This window comes from Lynx rufus, unplaced genomic scaffold, assembly GCF_022079265.1.
Source record: "Lynx rufus isolate CCGP_SWC_20201006 ecotype Redwood Valley unplaced genomic scaffold, mLynRuf1.p SCAF_2, whole genome shotgun sequence".
Classification (NCBI taxonomy): domain Eukaryota; kingdom Metazoa; phylum Chordata; class Mammalia; order Carnivora; family Felidae; genus Lynx; species Lynx rufus.
Window position 1 is genome coordinate 174,841,923 of NW_025814834.1, and position 21,659 is coordinate 174,863,581.

Below are 21,659 nucleotides of genomic sequence, written 5' to 3' on the forward strand. Positions count from 1 at the left end.
AATATTTTTTGTCCTAGTATTTTAGTTTCTAAGTGGCGAAAAGAAATGAAAATTCAATAAGAAATCCAGGTAAAATTCAGAAAATCATTACTGATCTATTTCTGAGCAGAGTGCAAACTATTAAACATAAATTAATAAAATAAAATTTAGTCAGGCAATGCTGATCAGGGATTACAATATTTTAATGGAGAAATTAACTGATTTTTTTTAAATATCATTTTGGCTTTGTGTATTGTGCTGTGATTTCCCCAGGTTAATCTTGTTACCTTTTGCTTCATTTTAATCTTATCACAGCGCACAAGGAGACGTAGGGTCCGAGACCCATGGGGAAATTGGTGTGATGCAAAAGACTTAGAAGGACAAACCTTTGAGGTAACTTTGACCTTAGCAGATAGGTCATCACTAAAAGTTGTTCCGTCATTTATATATGTATGTCTTAATGTCACATATATTACACTTGTTGTGTGTGCGTGTATGTATCCGTCCCATGTTAATTTGTCTAGAAGTCACCAATAAACAACAAAATAGAAGGCATTGGTGCAATTAACTAGGAGTTGGATTCGTTTTCCAAATTTTGTCTAATCTCTGTATTCTGGTCTCTAGCTCAAGAATATCTGCCAAGGTGCCAGGAAGTTGGTATGCCTAATTCATTTCAGTAAACATTTATTTATAGAATGATGTTCTGATATACCAATTAAAATATTGTCCCAAGCATTAGACATAAATTGAATTACAAATACTAAAGTGTCATTTCTACCAATAAAAACTGTGGTTCTGAAAAGAAACATGGGTGACGAATGTGTGTGTGTGTATAAGTTCTGTATCTATAGAATTTATTTGTGAACACCCAGTGCAGTAGAATGGAAAGAATGTGTGAATGTGTACTTACTGGCTTTCTTACCTTGAGCAGTTTCTTAACCTCACTGAAATTCAGGTTTTTGTCTATGGAGTGTGAATAATACCTCTGTCCAAGAATTGTTATGAGAATTAAGTGAAGTAAATGGAATAAAATGTATGAAGATTCTAGTACTAGGTTACTTAATAAGCCTTGCATATACCAATTACTCAGTAAATTTTAGTTTTCCTCTTGAGTTTCAGTACAAAAACAAAACAAAAAGAAAACGTTCTCCTCTTTTTCTCTTCCCCATTCCCTGTCCCTAGCCTCACTTAATCTCTAATCTAGGCACAACATTAGTAACGCATGATTCCTGCCTAGAAAGAACTTCTATAGTTTCTAGTAGGAAAGATGAAACCTGTGTTAAGTTCCATAAGGTTGATCTTAAGAAATGTCAGTTCTTCCCCAAGGGGTGTGTGTGATGAGAGAAGGTTTCACAGAAGATGTGACTTGAGGGATTAGCAGGACAGTCTCAAAATGTAGAAAAGTAGGTGAGGGCATTCCAGGCTAAGGGAGCAGCATAAACAAAGGTAGAGATGTGGGAAAATACCAGACATATTCTGGAAAAGGTGCCTAGTTATTTGGGCTAAAGTGTAAGAATGATAGTAGAAATGGAATGAAAAGATTAATTTTGTACTTATGTAGGACTTATTATGTATGTGTCCAACCCTATTCTAGTGTTTTATAAACATTAATGCATCATTACGATGACATCATGACACTGTTATTATTACTATTTTTGTTCCCATTTTAAAGATAAGGAAACTAAAGCACAGAAAGCTTCAGTAATTTGGCCAGGGTCATCCAGTAAGTAGCAGAGCGAGGCATTCTGTCTCCAGAATCTGTACTCTTTATCATTATGCTGCGCTGTCTCCCTGTTGGGAAAGAAAACAACACAATAGGACTTGATGACTAGAAATGGGAAATAAGTAAAAGGAGGGACTCAGGTGATTCTGAGGTTTTTAAGTTTGGTGTGGCTGTAGATTTTGGAACAATTTTTTAATATATTATCTAGCATTGCAATTTGTTAGTAGAAAGAAGGAGGTACATCTCCATCAACATAGTCTATCCTGTTCTCACCTGCCTTTAATTATGGTGTTAAAGAGTATTCTTTATTATTATTGATTCTGCCTGTCAGTGGCTGATGGACTGGTTGATCAAGTGGTTGTTTTCTGTTTTAGCATCTCTCTGCCGAGGAATTGGCGAGAAGAAAAGAGGAAAAATGTAAATCTGTTAAATCCTCAAAAGTACCAAGACCAACAAAAAGGTATAGTGTTTTACACATGTAATTTTTTTTAACTTATCACCAATGATTAGGAATGTATGGAAAAAAATACCTGATTAGCAACATATTATTCATATTAAGTTTAAAAATACTACTAGATGGGGCGCCTGGGTGGCTCAGTCTGTTAAGTGTCTGACTTCAGCTCAGGTCATGATCTCACACTCCATGAGTTCGAGCCCCACGTCGGACTCTGTGCTGACAGCTCAGAGCCTGGAGCCTGTTTCAGATGCTGTGTCTCCCTCTCTCTCTGCCCCTCCCCAGCTCATGCTCTGTCTCTCTCTGTCTCTCTCTGTCTCAAAAAAATAAATAAAAACATTAAAAAAAATTTTTTTTTTAAATGCTACTAGAATTTTTGAAATTTTTTATTTCACTGATTACCAGTTTGGAAGAGCTTGAGCAAAAGTTTTGAATTTATAGGTTTAGTGACTATAGGATCCAACATATGTTGTAAAGGGGCCTTGATTATAACAGGTGGTCATTCAACTCCTTAGACATTATAAATAGGTAACCTCATGAAACGACTAGTGCTTTCTTTGGTTGGTGCTGATTGTTAGCAAGGTTTTTGGGGATTTTTCTGTGTGTGTGTGTGTGTGTGTGTGTGTGTGTGTGTGTGTGTGGTTTTGTTTTGTTTTTTTTTTTTTTTAATAATCTGTTATTTGTAACATAACAGTTAAGAGTCACCAAATAAGTTAAATGTCTTGGTTTTCTGGACCCTCACTTTCTGTAGATGCAGAAATAGATTATGGTTTCACCAGTGTCCCTTTTAAAATAAGATATCTAGGAATGTCCCCAGGTCATTTTCAGTGAAAGAGCCCTGATGTTTAACCAAGTGTAAGTCCCTAGGTAAGTTATGTAAAGCCTTAAGCCTTCAGTGCTCATTCATAAAATAATAACTATAATAGCTAAGACTGTTGACTATGCTTTAAGCACTTTGTATATATTAACTCATTTAATCCCCATAACCACCCTGTGCAGTAGTTAATAATATCATTCATGAGGAAACAAACTTGCTCATGCTTGTTAGTGATGGAGCTGTGATTTAATCCAGGCAGTCAGACTTAAGAATCCATACTGCTAACATTACATTATATATCCCCTCTCTAAAAGAAAAATTAAAACCTACAGTTGTTGTGAGAGTAAAATAAGATAAACTATGTAAAAAAATATCATCATCCATAAGCTAGGACTCCTTATCTAGTATCCAGACATTTGCTTTTCTGAATCTCAGCATGAGACATATTTATTGTGATTTCCAAGTCATTGTTCCAGTTTGTCACAATCTGAATCCAGCTCCACTTTTCTTATACTAGCCTTCATAGATTTGAGTCAACATTTCAGTAAGCTTACCTCTTCTGCCATTGATCACTGCTTAAAATGTTTAACTGGAATAAGGGAAAGCCTCAGACATCATTGTTCCATCAACTATACATTGCCACAGTTGACTCATGATTTTTCATCTTGTGCAGAAGAAAAATCATAGTAGATGTCTTGCTTACATTCAGACAAAATATATTTGAATCTTTATGAGTCTGCTAGTTTCTAGCAGATCAGTTCTATCAAAAATGAAATTTAGGGGCACCTGGGTGGCTCAGTCGGTTAAGTATCTGACTTCGGCTCAGGTCATGATCTCATGGTTCGTGGGTTCGAGCCCCGTGTCTGGCTGTGTGCTGACAGCTCAGAGCGTGGAGCCTCTTAAGATTTCTTTGTCTGTCTGTCTGTCTGTCTGTCTGTCTCTGTGGCCCACCCTTGCTTGCGCTCTGTCTCTATCTCTGTCAAAAATAAACATTAAAAAAACATTTTAAAAAAAAATGAAATTTATGGGGCGCCTGGGTGGCGCAGTCGGTTGAGCGTCCGACTTCAGCCAGGTCACGATCTTGCGGTCCGTGAGTTCGAGCCCCGCGTCAGGCTCTGGGCTGATGGCTCAGAGCCTGGAGCCTGTTTCCGATTCTGTGTCTCCCTCTCTCTCTGCCCCTCCCCCGTTCATGCTCTGTCTCTCTCTGTCCCAAAAAAATAAATAAACGTTGAAAAAAAAAAAAAATTTAAAAAAAAAAAAAAAATGAAATTTAGATTTACTTATCATGACATATATTTTCATGAATCCCTTATTACCCTTAGTAGTCTCTCTTCACTTGCTAAAGGCTCAAAATCAGCTGTTGAATAATCTTTTCCAGAATTTTCTCAGTATTCACATTTAATTCCTCTGCTCCCAAAGTCTGCTTTTTTTGTTTAAGAAAATAAAGCCCAAAATTGCCTATTTGTAGCCCTCCAATAATTTTTCCTTTCTGAACAGTTCCTCCAAAAAGGTCAGTGGGTTTCACATCATGGTTCTTCATTGCTCTGGGATGCATATGCTGTCTTTGTGTTCTTTTTTTTCGTGTTGATGAAGCACTTTTTTACTTGAAGATCTTTCCTCTTCATTCATCTTATATTTCTGAAAAAATGCTTACTATGTATCAGGCACTGTTCTAGGCACTTGGAGTACAAAGTGTCTGAATTGCTGACACTAACAGTCTCTGGTAGAATAGGAGCTAAATAGTCCTGCTCTTTTCTGGTTGTGTTAACATGAATATATATTCCTTGTTTTTTTCTTTCTCTGACCATAGCCTAAAGAAACCTTATTCTTGATATCTTCCTCAGACTTCAGTTCTTTACTGCTCAAAGCCTTTCTAATATTGCTCTCAGATTAATACATGCTTTTTTATCTACCCTTGCTTACGTGCCCCTCTTTTTTTTGTCTTTTTTTTTTTAACTTTCTCATTTTTTTTTTCATTTTTTTTTTTAATGTTTCTTTTTTTTTTTAATTTTTTTTTTTTCAACGTTTTATTTTATTTTTGGGACAGAGAGAGACAGAGCATGAATGGGGGAGGGGCAGAGAGAGAGGGAGACACAGAACTGGAAACAGGCTCCAGGCTCTGAGCCATCAGCCCAGAGCCCGACGCGGGGCTCGAACTCACGGACCGCGAGATCGTGACCTGGCTGAAGTCGGACGCTTGACCGACTGCGCCACCCAGGCGCCCCTTAATGTTTCTTTTTGAGAGAGAGAGACAGTGCAAATGAGGGAGGTGCAGAGAGGGAGGGAGACACAGAATCTGAAGCAGGCTCCAGGCTCTGAGCTGTCAGCACAGAACCTGACGTGGGGGCTCCAACTCAAGAGAACTGCCAGATCGTGACCTGAGCTGAAGTCAGATGCTTAACCTACTGAGACACTCACCTGCCCCTAACTTTTTTATTTTAAAATACAAGTTTATCATTGAACTTTTCATATACATTAATTTCTTTAGTAGAACCATTGCCATTCATTCAACAAATATTTGAGTCCCTACCCTGTGCTGATACCGTACTGACAAGTGTTTTTGAGAACTTTCTTCTTGAAACTTTTTTTACCATGTCATGTCAGGGAGTTGTTTACATTTTCTTCAAACTTTTTGAAACCTTTCAGTTTAGGACACATGTGTGGGTACAACGTTCTTCTCTTTGGGTGTTAAAAGAAACTAAGGCAACAACTACTTTCTCCCAAAGGCCCTGTCATTTCCCATTTTTTAAATCAAGTCCGAAACTCAGCAGAGTTATATGGGATGTCCTAAGAAATTCCCCTCGCTTAGTATTTTTCTGAGAATCTAGATTTAGATTATTGATACACATTTTCAAATTTAAGTGAATGTTATTTTCCTGATCTTGTCATTGAGATTATATTAGAAATGATTTTTTTTTCTTTTTCAGCTCATTTGATCCCTTCCAACTGATACCTTGTCATTCTTTCAGTGAAGAAAAGCAGGTACTATTTATGCATCACTAAATGGCCGTAAACCATGCCCTTCTGTCAGACAGGAAGTATTTCGTTTCCTTTGTGTGCAAGGCATATATGTATGTGAAAGATTGGACGAGGCAAGGTACATTATGGGTCAGATGAGTGATGCAGATGGGAAATGAAAGAGAATTTCTCCATGCTAGGATTTTGAATGATAATATTTGTAAAAATCTCTGATTTGTGCTGAGCCTTGGTTGGTGATGAGAACTTGGTGTGATAGGTAAAGAAGAAAAGGGTGGACATTCCAGTGAGGAGGAATAAAATCTCTATTTTTATGCTCCCCCATTTTTTTTTTTTTTTTTTTATATTTCAGGAGCCATTTCAGGTGAAAGTGGCTTCAGAAGCACTTTTAATAATGGATTTGGTAAGGATAATCTATTGTGTTTACTTACTCTGATTTCTATTCTTGTGTATTTTTATTGCAGGCTTAAGAGAGAGTATGGAAGACGTGTATTTTGGATCTTAACTATCCTCTTTTACAAGGAGTCTAAAAATAAGTCTTTTCTTTTGGAGAAAAGCCAAACAATTGCATGTTTCCATATTTTAGAGAAAATAAATTAATGTGAGTTTTTGCAGACTGTTTATCATCATTAACCCTGTTTTAATTTCCTGGCATCCTTTGTCTGCTGCCTTCTAGATAACTGCAGCAAAGCGCAACTCCTACCACTTGGAGGTTCCTTGTTTGCACTAAGTTACTGAGACCTCCAGTAGCTGTGTTGGTTTTGGATGTTTTTCTAGAGGATGTTTTTTGTAGGACTACCAGGAGTGACTTTTACTTTTTATCTTTAGGGTCCTGAGTGAGGAAAGCAAATGGTGTCTTCATTTTGTAAATCAAATAATGACATCTTTGAGTGTTTGGTTCAAAGCTTCTTAGCTGGCAGCGCAGATAGATTGAAATCCCAAGTCTTTGTGTAGTGAGCCTAGTGTCTGATTCCTCTGCTATGTCCGGTTACCATACTTACAAATGATTCTCCTATGTATAAGTGAGCTTTATTCTGATTTTTTGTCAGATGGATTTGTATGTTTGGGCTAAGTCTATTTTGTATTTCTTTTTAGCATGCTCATGTTTCTATGGCAGAAGTGATTGGTCTATTAGGAGGAAGATACTCAGAAGTTGATAAGATAGTTGAAGTAAGTTCTTGCTCTTAAATATTTTTTAAAATCATTTAGTCCTGCTGCCATACCAAATATTTTTATAGATTTCAGTGGATATAATTAAAATAGAATTACCTGTGATATAAATGAGAATATGCCAGTGTGGGCTGGATATTCCCAGGAGTAAATTAACATTCCATATATTGAGTACCTGTTTCCTTTTACCATCAAGAAAGAGGGAGCACGGCCAGGCCTCGCCTCCTCGTTGCCTTCACCAGTAAAATGCTACAACTACTCTTAAGAGGCCAGGAACCATGCAGCAACCTTATAGTTGAAACTTGGCATGCATCACTTTGTTGAAATTATTATCATAAATAATAGGACTCATTGAAAGACTTTGTATGTGCAGGTATTATATGGGCTGGCCTGGAAAACTAACAATTATTATGGCCTTGTCTGAGTGGAAAAGTGGATTCTGAGTTCCTACATCGAATCACTTTTGAAGTGTAATTCATTTGCAGGCTAAAGGCTGCCTGTGATACTGTCGGATAAAAGACGTGGCCTAAGAAAAGCCTCTGTATCTATGTATGAAAGAACTAAAACATTAAAGTGATAGAATTAACGGGATTCAGTGTAACCATGTAAGGATTAATCTTTTATAGGTCTGTGCAGCAGAACCATGTAACAGTCTGAGTACAGGACTGCAGTGTGAGATGGATCCTGTGTCACAAACACAGGCCTCAGAAACCTTGGCTGTGAGAGGCTATCGTGTAATTGGATGGTATCATTCTCATCCTGCCTTTGATCCAAATCCTTCTTTACGAGATATTGACACTCAAGCCAAATACCAGGTGTGCCTCTAGGTCTTGCGTGTATGCACGTTTTCTCTCCTCTCGTTGCTTTCTATTCTATTATATAAATATACTTTTTTTTTTAACGTTTATTCATTTTTGAGAGACAGAGCATGAGCAGGGGAGGGGCAGAGAGAGAGGGAGATACAGAACCCGAGGCAGGCTCCAGGCTCTGAGCTGTGAGCACAGAGCCCGACGCGGGGCTCGAACTCACAGACTGTGAGATCGTGACCTGAGCTGAAGTCTGACGCTTAACTGACTGCGCCACCCAAGCGCCCTCTATAAATATACTTCTAACATTTCTAGCAAAGTATTGAATTTCTAATATTATTTACATCTGGAGTTTTGAAATAACTTTGCATTTTTTCTGATTACAGGGGTAATATATGTTTATTTAAACATTTGGAAAATCAGCTATTTAGTACAGACAAGCCATCTAAGTGACAGTGATAATTACTCCCAGAGCCTCTAAAAATTGATGGGAACAACTAGTACAGGGACTGGGTACAAGTGAAATAACCAGAAGCAGTCTATTTTGCATCTCTGGAAAAAACAAACTTTTGTTCCAACATTTTATGTTTGATAGGTGTATGTTTTTGCTATAGGCAGCTATTATTACCATATTGATAAAGATTATAGCTGAAGGGTAGTGAAAATAATTTGTAGACATATTCATGGTAAATACAGATTTTCAAGCCAGGTCATATTTTTAAGGATCATTTCTGGTTGGGTTGAGTACATTTTGACCTGAAAAATTTAGAGTGTGGAATGATATATAGTATATTTCATTTAGTTGCTGTTTGGATGTGAAGTTTTTAACACACTTTGGTGCTCCTTTTTTCTCCATTCGTTATTTAAGATGTTGCTGTGGGTAAATACTGATTTTTAAATTTATGTAGTCAAGACTAATTTTGCTTTTCTTTGAATTGTAGAGTTACTTCTCCAGAGGCGGTGCCAAGTTCATTGGAATGATTGTTAGTCCTTATAATCAGAACAATCCTTTGCCTTATTCCCAGATTACCTGCCTAGTTATAAGTGATGAAATTAGCTCAGATGGCTCTTACCGTAAGTTTTCAACAAAAACAACTTCATCCTCTTTCTGCCCACGTTTCTTTGAATCTTTCATAGCAACGAATTTACAACTATGTGAAACTATGTGATGGAAAGCTTTGCAGCCTCAACTAGAGAATTGCTGTCTACATACCATGTAGTGCGGCCTCCCTCTTTCCTTTAGTGATATCCTTCTAGATTCAAGTCCCCACTGTGTTACCATGGCCTCTGGGCACAAGGGTTATATTGTGCAGAAAAGTTAGAGCCAGGCAGCGTGCATGTTAGTTACAGGCAGGCGTACCACGGAGATACTGCAGGTTTGGTTCCAGACCACCACAATAAAGCGAATATCGCAATAAAACTAGTCAAATGCTTTATTCTTAAGTTTTTGGAGGGAAGAAATGAAATAGAGGAGAACTAAGAAATGAAAAAAAAAATTCACCTGGGAAAAAATGGGGAAAAAAGACCATTTTAGAGCATATTGACAGAGTATGCTTAATATTGTAAGGAAGGACAATCATAATGTTTTCCTTCATTTTTTTTCATGCCTTTCGATTTGCTCGCATTTTATTTACCTGAAAAGTCTTAATATTGGCAAAAACGCAGTTGAGAGGCAGTATAATGTAAAGTTAATAACATAAACTGGAGCCAGACTGCCTGGGTTCAGATCCTGGCTCTACTTAGTAATTACGTGTATGCTGATGAACAGGTTATTTAACCTCTCTGTGGCTCTGTGTCCTCATCCAAAAATAAATAAATAAAGGACAGTACTGGCAGCTAGTGCATTTAAGTGGCCTTCCATGTAGTAAGCATTGTATAAGTTCTACAGTTAATTTTACGGTGTTGCCCTCTGCTAACAAATCAACTCAGCTTTTCTTTTAATACACTGCAAATATAATTACAGGGGGATCTTGAAGGCCATGTGAAAAATTTCTAAGTAGGCTCATCCTTTGGTCTTTTGCCTTTCTGGCTATGTACATGGCATCCACCCCTTGGGCTCCTGTCTCTGGAACTGAGCATGACCATTTTGACAGGAGTGCAGTTGCTGCCCTTCCAGAGTTCATCCTATTCCCTGACTGGTTAGGTTAGCACCTGTAGGCAGGTCAAGTGAGTGTGGGCCCAGAAGCCAGGCAGACTTGCTGGGGCTTAAAATCCAGGCTCTTCCACTTCACCAGTCTAAGCAGGTCGTTCCATGTGTCTCGGCCTTCGTTTCCTTATCTTTAACGTAGGAATAATGCACCTGCCTTATAGCATTGCTGTAAGCTCAATGACCCATGTGAAAATAAAAATCACTAGGAGGGAATTGTCTTTGTTTGCCTACCTCGGTGTCTGTTTAGCCATAGTTCTGGCACCGTTTTTAACTGTGCCCCCTTTCACTCAAAAAGTCTCTTGATTTGGATATAAATTATGTGATCATCCTGCTTCTCCGTTCCTTACATAGAATTGTCATGCAAATGGTACATGTACTCTTCTTTATTGTTATTAATTGCTGAGCATTAATATGCTCGATGGGCCAGGTTCAGCCAGGCAGTAAATATTTAATGAATGCCCACTATGTTTAAAGTGCTGTTCAGCTGGTCTGCCAGGTTGTGGTTGTGAGGATTCTTGGTAATTAAAAGGAGATTGGGGATTGAAGCGATAGCTGATGACAGTCTGCTTCATTATGCTTTTCTAGGTTTACCTTACAAATTTGAAGTACAGCAGATGCTAGAAGAACCTCAGTGGGGATTAGTGTTTGAAAAGGCAAGATGGATAATAGAAAAATACCGACTGTCCCATAGGTATGTGCTGTGGTTTGAGGTGGCCGCACATCTGCAGCGCGTCTCATTAAATGATGTTTTAGAGAAAACCCAAGTTAAATATAAAATTATGATGTATGGCGTCAGTGACAGTTTATTAGAAAACAGATTCGTTTGTGGTATTTGTTTCATCAGTTTGTCTTCATATTTCTTCCAACAGCAGTGTCCCTATGGATAAAATCTTCCGCCGGGATTCTGACCTGACTTGTTTGCAGAAAGTAAGCTGCCTTGATTTTAATTGGTTCTATTGTTCACAGATTCTAAAGCTATTCATCTCGATGTGGTTTCCCATGATGCCTAATGCTTTGTGGATACATTTTCTGTGTATTTTTGTTATTGCCGTTTCCTATCTAAAATTAATTTCTAGGAGAAAATTAGTAACGTATTTTGTTGCCCACACTTGCATATAGAAGTAATACTAGTTTAGAATAAATTTGTCAGTGTTGGCTGATAAATTTCCTAGCAGATTATTATTATATACAATGGAGAACATTTTTCTCATTTTATTAAATTCAAAAGTCTCATGTTTCCATTTAGCCTTAATAATTGTTCGTTTTTAAGATTGGTAGTATAAATCTAATAACTAAGTTTAAGTGTCATTTTATTTAACTTTCTGGTAGGAAATAAAGAGTCCTGAATATTTTTATTTTACTTCTTGTTTTGCTTCTATGGGTATAAAGAGTTAAAGACCCATAGACTGGTAACATCTGTCTTTTTTTTTTTTTTTTTTTTGGTAGCAATTTAAGAAGAGAAAACTAAAACATACTGAGTTTCTTTTTAATATTTTTACCCCCTTGAATTAAAACTTTCTTTTTGTTCTGTTGGAAGATTGATGTGCGTGTTTCTCAGGAAACAGCTCTACCATCCTGATGTAGCGTCTGTGGATGTACATAGATTTTCGTTCTACAGGATTACTTTGCTTTGTAAATGTAACTACTAAAAAAAGAAGCAAAGTCACAAATTTGTCCAAAGTAAAAAAATCACACTTAAAATCTCAAGTGTGTCTCCTCATATAAAGTCATAAAGGAATAAGCCCAAGCATTTCTCAGCAGTGACTTCCTACACTCTAGGTGCGTGATTATTGATCACAAAACTGTCTTCAACCACATTTAAGGAGACTGTTTCTCTTTTGCTTATTAGAAAAAGATTTGGAAAGGGATACAATAACGATAGTAGTGCAAACCCTCTTCTTACCCTTTTTAAATATAAAACTTTTCTCTCCAATAGCTCTTGGAGTGTCTGAGGAAAACGCTGAGCAACATGACTAATTGCTTCATTGCCGAAGAGTTCTTGACTCAAATAGAAAATTTATTCCTTTCCAATTACAAAAGCAAGCCAGAGAATGGAGTGGCTGAAGAGAACTGTGCTGTGGGTCCAAAGGAATTGTTAATGTAATTATTTTAAAGTAAGGCATTCTAATCTGGACACAATAGATCCTACTCTCAAAGTAATAACCTTGAAATTATTGTAATTTAGCTAATAGTGGCACACCTTTAATATTTTGCCTCTAGTTCACAGAATCCAACTTGGTCACGTAAATCATGTGACAAAGAGATATGGACTTGTTTTCCTACAGTGATTATCAGAGTGTTGTGTGAACCAGGGTCTGCTGCGGTGCTCCAGTCCGACCATGGCCAGTAAGCAGTGCAGTAGACTCTGAAGGGCTGTCTGCTGTACTGTTGTATTCAGGTCGATAAATGGCATGTATCTGTCATATTTATTTCTTCCCCAACTAGTCATTTCCATTTTTGGTACTTCATGTCTGTGTCTCATTAGGAGCACTTCCATTTTTTCCATGTGTTTTGGTGAGATTTGGTTATGGTTGCAAACGAGACATGGATGGATGGTCACTGAGGTAATTAATAACATGGTTGAGAACTAGTGGCCTAATGAATCTAGCAACATGCTATAGGAGGCCAGGGCAGGCATAAGAGACCCAAAGGAGAGAATCAGCTTGCCAGTTTTCCCATTATAGATATTTGTTTCCATTTTATTTTATAGCAGTAATACTACAGGATATGGCATTTTCTCAGCTATCTGAAACATTTTGTATGGATTTCAGATACATGAAATAATTAGCTTCAACTGTATGTCCACTTCTGTTAGTGTGTGTGATAAAACCTCATTTAATTGGAAGATGAGTAATCTTCACCCTCAAACTAGATTTTTTTCTACTACCTGTCCTCAGAAGAGGCAAATTATAATACTGCTTAAATATTAAATCAGAGATTTAATTTTAAAAACAAAAAAGCCTTCCAGGGTATATTACATATCTAACCCAGTTTCATATACTTTCTAAATGTAGAACATAAGTTAGCAAATTTTCTTTTTTTAATTTTTTTATTTTTTTTTACATTTCTTTATTTTTGAAAGACAGAGACAGAGCACAAGTTGGGGAGGGGCAGAGAGAGGAGACACACAATCCAAAGCAGGCTCCAGGCTCTTGAGTTGTCAGCACAGAGCCTGATGCAGGGCTGGAACCCACAAACCGTGAGATCATGACCCGAGCTGAAGTTGGACGCTCGACCAACCAAGCCACCCAGGTGCCCCTTAAGTCAGCAAACTTTTTATGTAAAGGGGCATTTAAACAATAACTTAGGTTTGTAGGCCACATACTGTCTCTATCAGACATTCTTCTTTGTATTTTTTTACAATCCTTTAAAAATGTAAAACCATTCGTATTACCTCATGAGCCTCACAGAAAACGAGTTGCTGGCCATTATCGTCCAACCCCTGCTCTAAAGAGTTAAAAACATTTATAATTTATTTTCAGATGCATGAACCTGAGAACCTGAAAGCCCTTATTTACATCATCTTCCATCATCTTTGTTCTTCAACAAAACTTAAAGTTGTGATTTACATTTAAGTACATTTTCAAGTAAAATTAGCAATCATGCTGCCTGTTTACTCAAATAGATTTGAGTTCATTTCTATTAGCTATAGAACTGATTTACACCCATTCTCCAAGCATCCTTATTAATAATAGTTTTATTACGTCTTACCTGGATGTGATTCTGTATTTTTATCTCTTTTGGTTGTAATCATTAGCTACGGAAGAATATGGCAGTATTTGAGAGAGCAGCGAGCCAGTTTTAGATGGCCTGGGTCTTGGCTCAACCTTGTGACTTGGAGGTGGGGGGTGGAGAGATGGTTACAGTTGACCTTCTCTGGGCCTAAATTCTTGTGTAACTGAGGTCTAAATGACCTTCCTCACAGCCCTGCAGGTCTAAATGTATTCCTCTATAGGTAGTTAGGATAAACAATGAAACAATGTATAAGGCAGTTACTTTTGGGACTGAGGTTTATAAGAGCTATAGACCAAAAAGCAGGAAACCTGAGTACTTATCCTAATTCTGTTATCAGCTTTGCTCTGTGACAGTGATAAAATCACATAATCTGTCTGGACCTCAGGCCCTTCACCTATAATCCACGGGTCTGAGTTTTATGACTTAGTTTATCCTTCCAAGCACACAAAGTCTGCGATTCTGTAAAACATAGTAATTGCTTCCTTTGTACTCTTCCTTTTGACATATTTTTCCCATTGTACATTGGGAACAGATCCTAGAAAGTGGTATTAATTAGCTCTTGATTGATATTTCTGTATAAATTGATGAATTCGGGTGATGGAAAATAATTGAAATTGTTAACAATTCTTTTCTCAAATCCGGTTCCTCTGCATGCCAAGTTAACCATATTTACCAACCTAAGCCATACTGTGAGGAAGTCAAAGATGGTAATCTTCAGAGTTTAGAGTTGGAGAACACAATTTTTTAAATAATATTTACTGAGTGTTTTTTTCTGATGATAGAGTATGTTTTATCATAAAATATTTTTTAAAAACAAAATGAATAAAACAAAAATATATAAATCCCGTTATCTAGAAAACCACAGGTAACATTTTAGTATATATTCTTCCCCCCCTTTTTTTTCCTGGACCATGTAATTTTGGAACATTAAAACCTGTAGTTTTTTCCTCTCCCTCCTCCTTTGTTCATTCTCCCTGTTTCCTTTTGCTCTTATCATATTCTTAAAACATTTTTCAACTGCAGGTGCCCACATTCACTGCCGACTTGGGCTACTGAGGGCAGTCAGAGCCAGGGCCTTGGAGAAGCACAGAGGAAGTCTGTTGAGGGCAGTGTAATATAGGAAATTCAGGAGGTAGAGACCCAAAGGAAAACCTCCCTCTGGTAATGTTTACAGGAGTGGAGACCGGACCTGAAAACATCCAGATCTCTTCATCCTGATTTGATTCTTACAGTTGCCCAATGACAGTAAAATAATGAACTTTTTTTTTTTCTTTTTCCTGCTTGGCTAGCGGAAATTGACAGTAGTACTTTGCCAGTATTAGACTTAGTTCTCTGTAAAATCTAATCTCAAAGTAGCTTTCAAAAAAGAAAAATCAGTGGAATAAGATCGACAAGATCAGACTCTCCTTCCTCCTCCATTATTTTATCCTTGAACTATGTTCAAAGCCACATTAGGACTTAGACACTTTTGCCGCCTTTGGATATCTTCTTCCAGAAAAAATTAAAAATAAATTCATTTTAATTGCATTTGTATAAAATGAATCTGCTATTGTATATAAACATGTCCTCAATCTAAAGGATTGATTTTTTTCCTTCTGAATTGAAAAGAAATTAAAACATTTTATGGGCCTTAAAGGTATTGTGGGCTGGAGGCATGGTGCCTAATAGATAGTAAGGTGGCCCTGCCTGTATTCTGAAGAGTATCCTTGGGAAGACGGTAGTCATTGGCCTCTCCCTGGAAAGCCTGTCTCACCGACCCTGGGGCAGCTTCTTCACCCCAGCCAGGAACACTGCAGTTCCTGGTGGGGCTTTAGATCTATAGATTTGCACTTCATTCTTCACTCACCTGACCAAAACTTAGGAATGTTGATTAGGAACAATCATCCTTTCAAAAAAAAAAAGATAGGCGGTGATTAGTTTTAGCTGTCACGTAGATATTTTTGTTCTGATCCTTAATCTGTAGTTTTGAACCTCCTGCCACGTATCCTACCACCTTTCATGTCTTCATTTCCCTCAAGCCCTTCTCTTCATCCCCACCCCCTCTACTTCTTACCTCTCAGCTCAGAGGTACAAGATGGTTCGTTTAGCATTTGTTGGAACCGGGCCTGAAGAGCAGAGCTAAACAGACCCGTTCGTGTTTTGTGGAAGCTCATGCTGCCCCCGCCTTCCCTCCACAACTTCGCTGCCCCACGGGAGTGGGGTGAGGTCTGCGATGTGCAGACTGGAAGCGGGTCAGAGCTTCGGCAGCAGTGTGGGCAGCAGGGAGACTGCAGGCTCAGCAAGCCCACCTGAGCAGGCCTCCTGCCGTGCAGTTTGCCTGCTTCCGTTGGTCTCTCTGGGTCCCGACAAGGGGCGCTGTTGGGCCTGCGGGAAGTGATGTGGGCAGGCCACCCCAGGATTGAGGCTTTGCCTGTGGACACAGAGACCTATGGACACCTGACCCCCTGACCTATGGCTGCCTATCCCCACGTCATCAACACGCATTCCACCCCAGTTGTTGGGTTTCTCGGTAGAAATTAAGGAAGGGCAACTAAATTTTGTTTTGTTTTTTTCTCTTTTAACCTACATTCTCCTCTACCAGTAGCCAGATACTTAAGTCCAGAGTCCTACGTGATGGCATTTAGGAAAACTTACTTTATCCAAGCACAGAGGAAAAAGCACATTTTTATCATCATCTCTATTGGGATTAATACAAAATTTAATAAATTTGATCAATATCCCCAGTTTACCAGCAGTTAGTTTTCTTACAGATTAATACCCTACTTTGCAATATTTCCAGAAAATCACTGTGGAGAATAATATACTTTAATTCCTGACCTTTTCTTAAATGGTTTTATATGTGCTTTTCCCCCCAAACTCTATTTTCTCTGTTTTGTTTTGTTTTTTCCATTTACCCTGTAATTTGTGCTTTCTGGCCTTTGCTCAGTCTTTTAAGCGACCTTAAATTCCTTCTGGAACAAGGCAGAGAATAAATATGTTAGCTCCCTAAATATGAGGAGAAAGTCAAAGTTTCCCAGAGAAGCCATGATTATACCAGATGCTTGCTCTATACCAAACTAAATCTGAGAAGGTAAAATTAACCTAGGATATCTGGGTTGTTTGTATTTTCTTCCTTCGACTATATTTATGAATATAGTCATAAGAACTTTAATTTCAGGGAAAAATGCCTTGTGTGCTGTCTTTGAGGTTTCCTAGAGTAGTCTTTGAGGATTTAAGAAGAATGTTAAATGTGATTTCATAGTTTGTACTCCTGTTTCATAGGTTATCACAGAACATTTGTTTCAGCTATGAACTATAGAATAGTATTTAGATTCCAGCATGATTTAAATAGACTGATCAGAGATCTTTAAATTTGCGGATTTGATGTGCAAATTGTGTATTATGTATAAGTTTACTCTATTGATAAACCTGTTGCTGTTGTTTTCCCCAAATGTTGTTAGTGTTTATGGATTTCTTTTATTACTTTGAATTTTGGAATGTTCTGTAATGAAAGATAATGACTTAAACTATTTTGTATATTTAAATATGCCACATTGTCTAAATCTGTATTAAAGAATATTGTAAATATTAACGTTTATACAGTTAAGAAAGCTTTTCCTCGAAATGGTTGAACTCTTCTCCCTGTACTTAACAATGACATATTATAAAATACCTGATTTTAAGCTTTGAAATTTTAGCTTGTGGTAAAAATTAAAGGGAAACCTTCTGAAGATTCTGTATAAATAAAATTTTGAAAAAAAAAACCTGGTGAATCATTTGGTATTTCTCAATTTTTAACATCATATACATTGAATTGCAAACTATGCCTCATTAATTCAAACATTGATTTTCTGTTATGTTGAACATTGTAGGGGACACAAAGATGAGTAAATTTTGATTTTTTTTTCCCCCATAAGAAGCCTATTTATTACCTAGTACATGGGAAACACATAAAACCAACATGAACAGCGAGGATACAAACTGGAATTGATTATAAATGCCTGTAAAAGACTTCAAGGGTAATAGGTGTTTAGGCAATAAGAAATAGTTCTCTAGAGTGTGGTGAGATTGATTTCTTGGAAGAAATCACCTTTAAACATCCCGGCAGGATTTGGTTAAATGATGTTTGGGGAAGGATGTTCCAGAGAGAAGTGACCTTAGCAAAGGTATGGAGACAAGGAGTGGGAAATATTTAGAGAATGGTGAGTCTTTGGCCAGAAGGTAGGGTAAGTGAAGATGTTAGGTAATTCACATGGAGATAACTAAGGACACAGAAGGTATAAAGTGAGAAAAATCTCATCTTAAAACCAGAATTCATTCATTAACGGTCTTTAACTTTCCAGTCTTTTTTTCTAGCATGAACAAACTCTATTGAAAGAGGACTTCCATTTTTAAGATTTTTTTTAATGTTTATTTACATTCTCCTTGATGAAGTTCTCTCCATTTATTTACTTTCTCCTTGATGAAGTTCTCTCCAGCTTAACTGTTAACTCAGGCAAAAGACCCTGCAGGCAAAGCATTCCCTGATGGGAGTTGAAACTACCCCCTCAGATAAAAGGGACTCCCCTGACAGCAGCAAAACCCTACGTGACTTAACAGGAGAAAAATGATGGACTTGACCTTTACTCCCCACCTGAATGTATCCACCCACCATTGTCCCACATTTTCCCAATATAAACCTTAAGTATTTTCAGCACTTTGGAGACCATCTTTGTGACTTCAGTCCACTGGGTTCTTGGTGTTGCCTCACTGAAATACATTTTCTTGTTTTACCACCATTCGTCTCTCTGCCTTTGGATTTTGTCAGTGGCGAGGGGCCAAGCCTGGTCTGTTGGGGACCCCCAGAACCAGGTGCCCTTGCACCCCATGCCCCAGTTGCAATTCTTGGCAAGCTAGCCAGAAGCTGTACTTTCAGTTTGTCCAGCCCCCACTCTAGAGACCCCTGACGGTTGCATTTGGGCCTGGCAGTGCACCTGGGCTCAACCATTCCTTTACTGAGCCCGTGGCTATGATAGGTCAGGGTCAGCAACTCGTGGTTAGTCTGCCCCGGATGGATGGGGAGGACCAGGAAGTCCTGTGCAGCTGCTGACACCTTATGATGTTTTGAGGACTTGCCCTGAACTGCATCAGTCCACTGCCTTAACTGCATTTGGGGAAGCAGAGAAACCGGCAAGTTGCAGAGTAAGCAGGTGCTAGAAATTTGGCTCCTGGTAAGTTCGCCCCCATAGGTGCGCGCCCTGGAAACCATCCTTCCTTGTTACCCTGCTGTTGGGTTCTTTTGAACCATTTGTTTCAGGTTTTCATAACCCATTTGTTCAGGTAGCTGGAGCTGTGGCAGGGGGTGTTGTAATTTGTGAAGGTATCGTGAGGTAAACGGGAATCCAGGGTGTGCATTTGGGAAGATCTCTGTTGGAAATTGTGTGTGTTCAAGATAGGGAATGCTAACTATCCCCTCCCAACCCCCACCCCACCTCCCCCACCCCCAGGCAGAGTACTAGCTGACTGGTCTACTATTAGTTATAAAACTAAGAAGATGCTTGTTTTTGTTTCGTTTTAAGTTTATTTGTTTTGATAGGGCACATGCACGACGGGAGAGGGGCAGAGAGGGGGAGAGAGAGAATCCCAAGCAGGTGCTACAATGTCAGTGAAGAGCCTGATGAAGGGCTCAAACTCAGGAACTGTGAGATCATGACCTGGGCTGAAATCGGGAGTCCGACACTCAACCAGCTGAGCCACCCAGACACCCCTAAGAGGATGGTTTTTTTATTCTAATTCTGCGTGGCCCATATATGTTAAGCTCAGAGGAAAGATGGCCACTGAATAGCTCTCTGGGATTCCTTCCTCCAAATACGGTTGCCTCCAAATACGGGGTTCCTTTTGGCTCTCTTAGTTTGTCTGGGAAGCCATTTGGTTCAGTGGGTGAAGCTGACTTTTGGGGAAGAACGAATGCAAATGTAGGCACTCTGGGCTTCATTCAGTCACAGCTGTGTTTTTCTGAATTTTGTGTCCTTTCTGAATTTTGACCTAGGAAGATGGGGGAATACGCCTTCTGCTCCCCCAAAACGGTGATCAGAACGTATGTTGAATAAATGGTGCAAAGGGCTGAAAAGCAACCAGAGAAAAAGCAGGAGGAGAGACAGGAGACAGAGATCAAGGAGTGTTAGTGCACACTTTGGATCCACCTCCTCCTGTGTCTGCACCACTGCCTGTGCCTCTCACGCAGCCAGCTCCTTCACCGTCCTCCGTGCCTCCCGTGCCATCGCTCCTGCTCTTCCTGCCCTCGCTATTGAGGAGCGAGAGCACCCCAAGCTGTCGCCACCTCCTTGTGAGGTTCAAACTAGAGTGCCTCCCAAGTCATTGTGAAGGGGCCCAGGGCCTCAGACTGTCTATTTCAGATTGCCCCACAGGAGGCCCAGGTGAAATTGACAGTAGGGAAACAGGTTGATTGACTTTGGACACAGGTGTAACCTATCGGTATTAAAGCTAATTTAAGTCTGGTGGTTTAATTAAGATGGGCATGTCTTGTGGAGTTAGCAACATCAAATACAGTTCAGAGGATCAACTTCCACCTGAATTAGTTAAATTCATGTGTTATCTGTTGCAGTTGGACTTAAAAGGACAGTTAATGTTGTCTGTTTCATAAAGCTTTCATGGGTAATTGTTAAGAGCAAGTAGGTTGAATGACAAGGTTTATAGCTTTCGACATCTTTGGTAACCTAAATCTTTGAAGTTTTGCTAGGCTAAGTAATAAATTGGTTTGAACTCATTGGATATCTAAATCTTTGCCAAATAACATCAAATACTGAAACATTAATTACTAAATATCGACTTATCTACTATTGGCCTCTTATTATAGAGAAGCCAAAGATACTGGGGTCTGCTTTATGCTTTAATTGAAAGATTCTATTATGGAAAAGCACATGTTTCTAGAAATTATGAAATGTATTTGTAAGCTTCTGATCTAAAGAATTCTGGTGTAGTGGGCAGTTCACAGTTGGCTACTACTTAGTTTTCATTGGAAACTAAGGTTTCTAAGAGTGGGAATTTTGATAAATGTAATTAAGACTGCTAGAAAATGATAGAGCAACTTTGTATGCAAGGAAAGTAAGACATGTTTTTGATAAGAAAGGCGTGAGGAATGGGAATACATTTTTGTGGAAAAGAAAGTAATTTTGTCCTAAAATGAGACTGGTTTATTTGAAGAGAGAAAGCTTAGGAGAAAATATGAATGAAAAAGGAAATTGTAGAAGGTCTGTAAGGGGAATCTTTGGGAAAGAATTCTATACATGGTCAGGACTAAGATTGATATGAATGGATTTTTAAAAATACACTGAAGATTGGGATTTGCTTTTTCGCTTTGTTAAAAAGATTATTGGTCTACTCTTGATAAGAAATTGTAAACAAAGTTTTTTTCTTTACCTGCCCAGAAAACCAAATTTTCTCTTTTTTTAAGTTTTTATTTTATTTTATTTTGAGAGAGAGAGAGAGAGAATGTGAGGGTATGCAAGAGTGGGGAAGGGGCAGAAAGAGAGAGAGAGAGAGAGAGAGGGAGAGAGAGAGAGAGAGAGAGGGAGGGAAAGAGAGAATCCCAAGCAGGGTCCACACTGTTAGTGCAAGCCCAATGTGGAGCTCAAACCCATGAACCGTGACATCATGACCTGAGCCAAAATCAAGAGTCAGACGCTTAACCAACTAAGCCACCCAGGCGCCCCCCTCAAAAAACAAAGTTTCTATGTTGCCTTTATCATGTTGTTGATTACTTTAAAAAGTTAAAACTTCTCCGTACTAAAAGAGCAAAGTTCTGCTAACAACTGTGTAATGTTCTGTATTTGTCTTTAGAATCTCTTATTGGGGCGCCTGGGTGGCTCAGT

At 38.5% G+C, this 21,659-nt stretch overlaps 1 protein-coding gene across 3 annotated transcripts in view; it reads left to right on the top strand.

The window, feature by feature from the left end:
• MYSM1 (Myb like, SWIRM and MPN domains 1) overlaps nucleotides 1-13,174 on the top strand; it is a 35,260-nt gene extending 22,086 nt beyond the window's left edge. The window contains exons 11-20 of one of the 3 annotated variants that reach the window (XM_047084527.1): nucleotides 295-372; nucleotides 2,077-2,162; nucleotides 5,901-5,955; nucleotides 6,302-6,352; nucleotides 7,045-7,119; nucleotides 7,746-7,934; nucleotides 8,867-8,999; nucleotides 10,660-10,765; nucleotides 10,944-11,001; nucleotides 12,011-13,174. In XM_047084527.1, the coding sequence (XP_046940483.1) occupies nucleotides 295-372; nucleotides 2,077-2,162; nucleotides 5,901-5,955; nucleotides 6,302-6,352; nucleotides 7,045-7,119; nucleotides 7,746-7,934; nucleotides 8,867-8,999; nucleotides 10,660-10,765; nucleotides 10,944-11,001; nucleotides 12,011-12,178 (999 nt within the window). In that variant the 3' untranslated portion in view covers nucleotides 12,179-13,174. The remainder of the gene's footprint in view (nucleotides 1-294; nucleotides 373-2,076; nucleotides 2,163-5,900; nucleotides 5,956-6,301; nucleotides 6,353-7,044; nucleotides 7,120-7,745; nucleotides 7,935-8,866; nucleotides 9,000-10,659; nucleotides 10,766-10,943; nucleotides 11,002-12,010) is intronic. The other 2 variants (XM_047084528.1, XM_047084529.1) reach the window with 2 other exon arrangements.
• The last annotated feature ends 8,485 nt before the right edge of the window (nucleotides 13,175-21,659 follow it).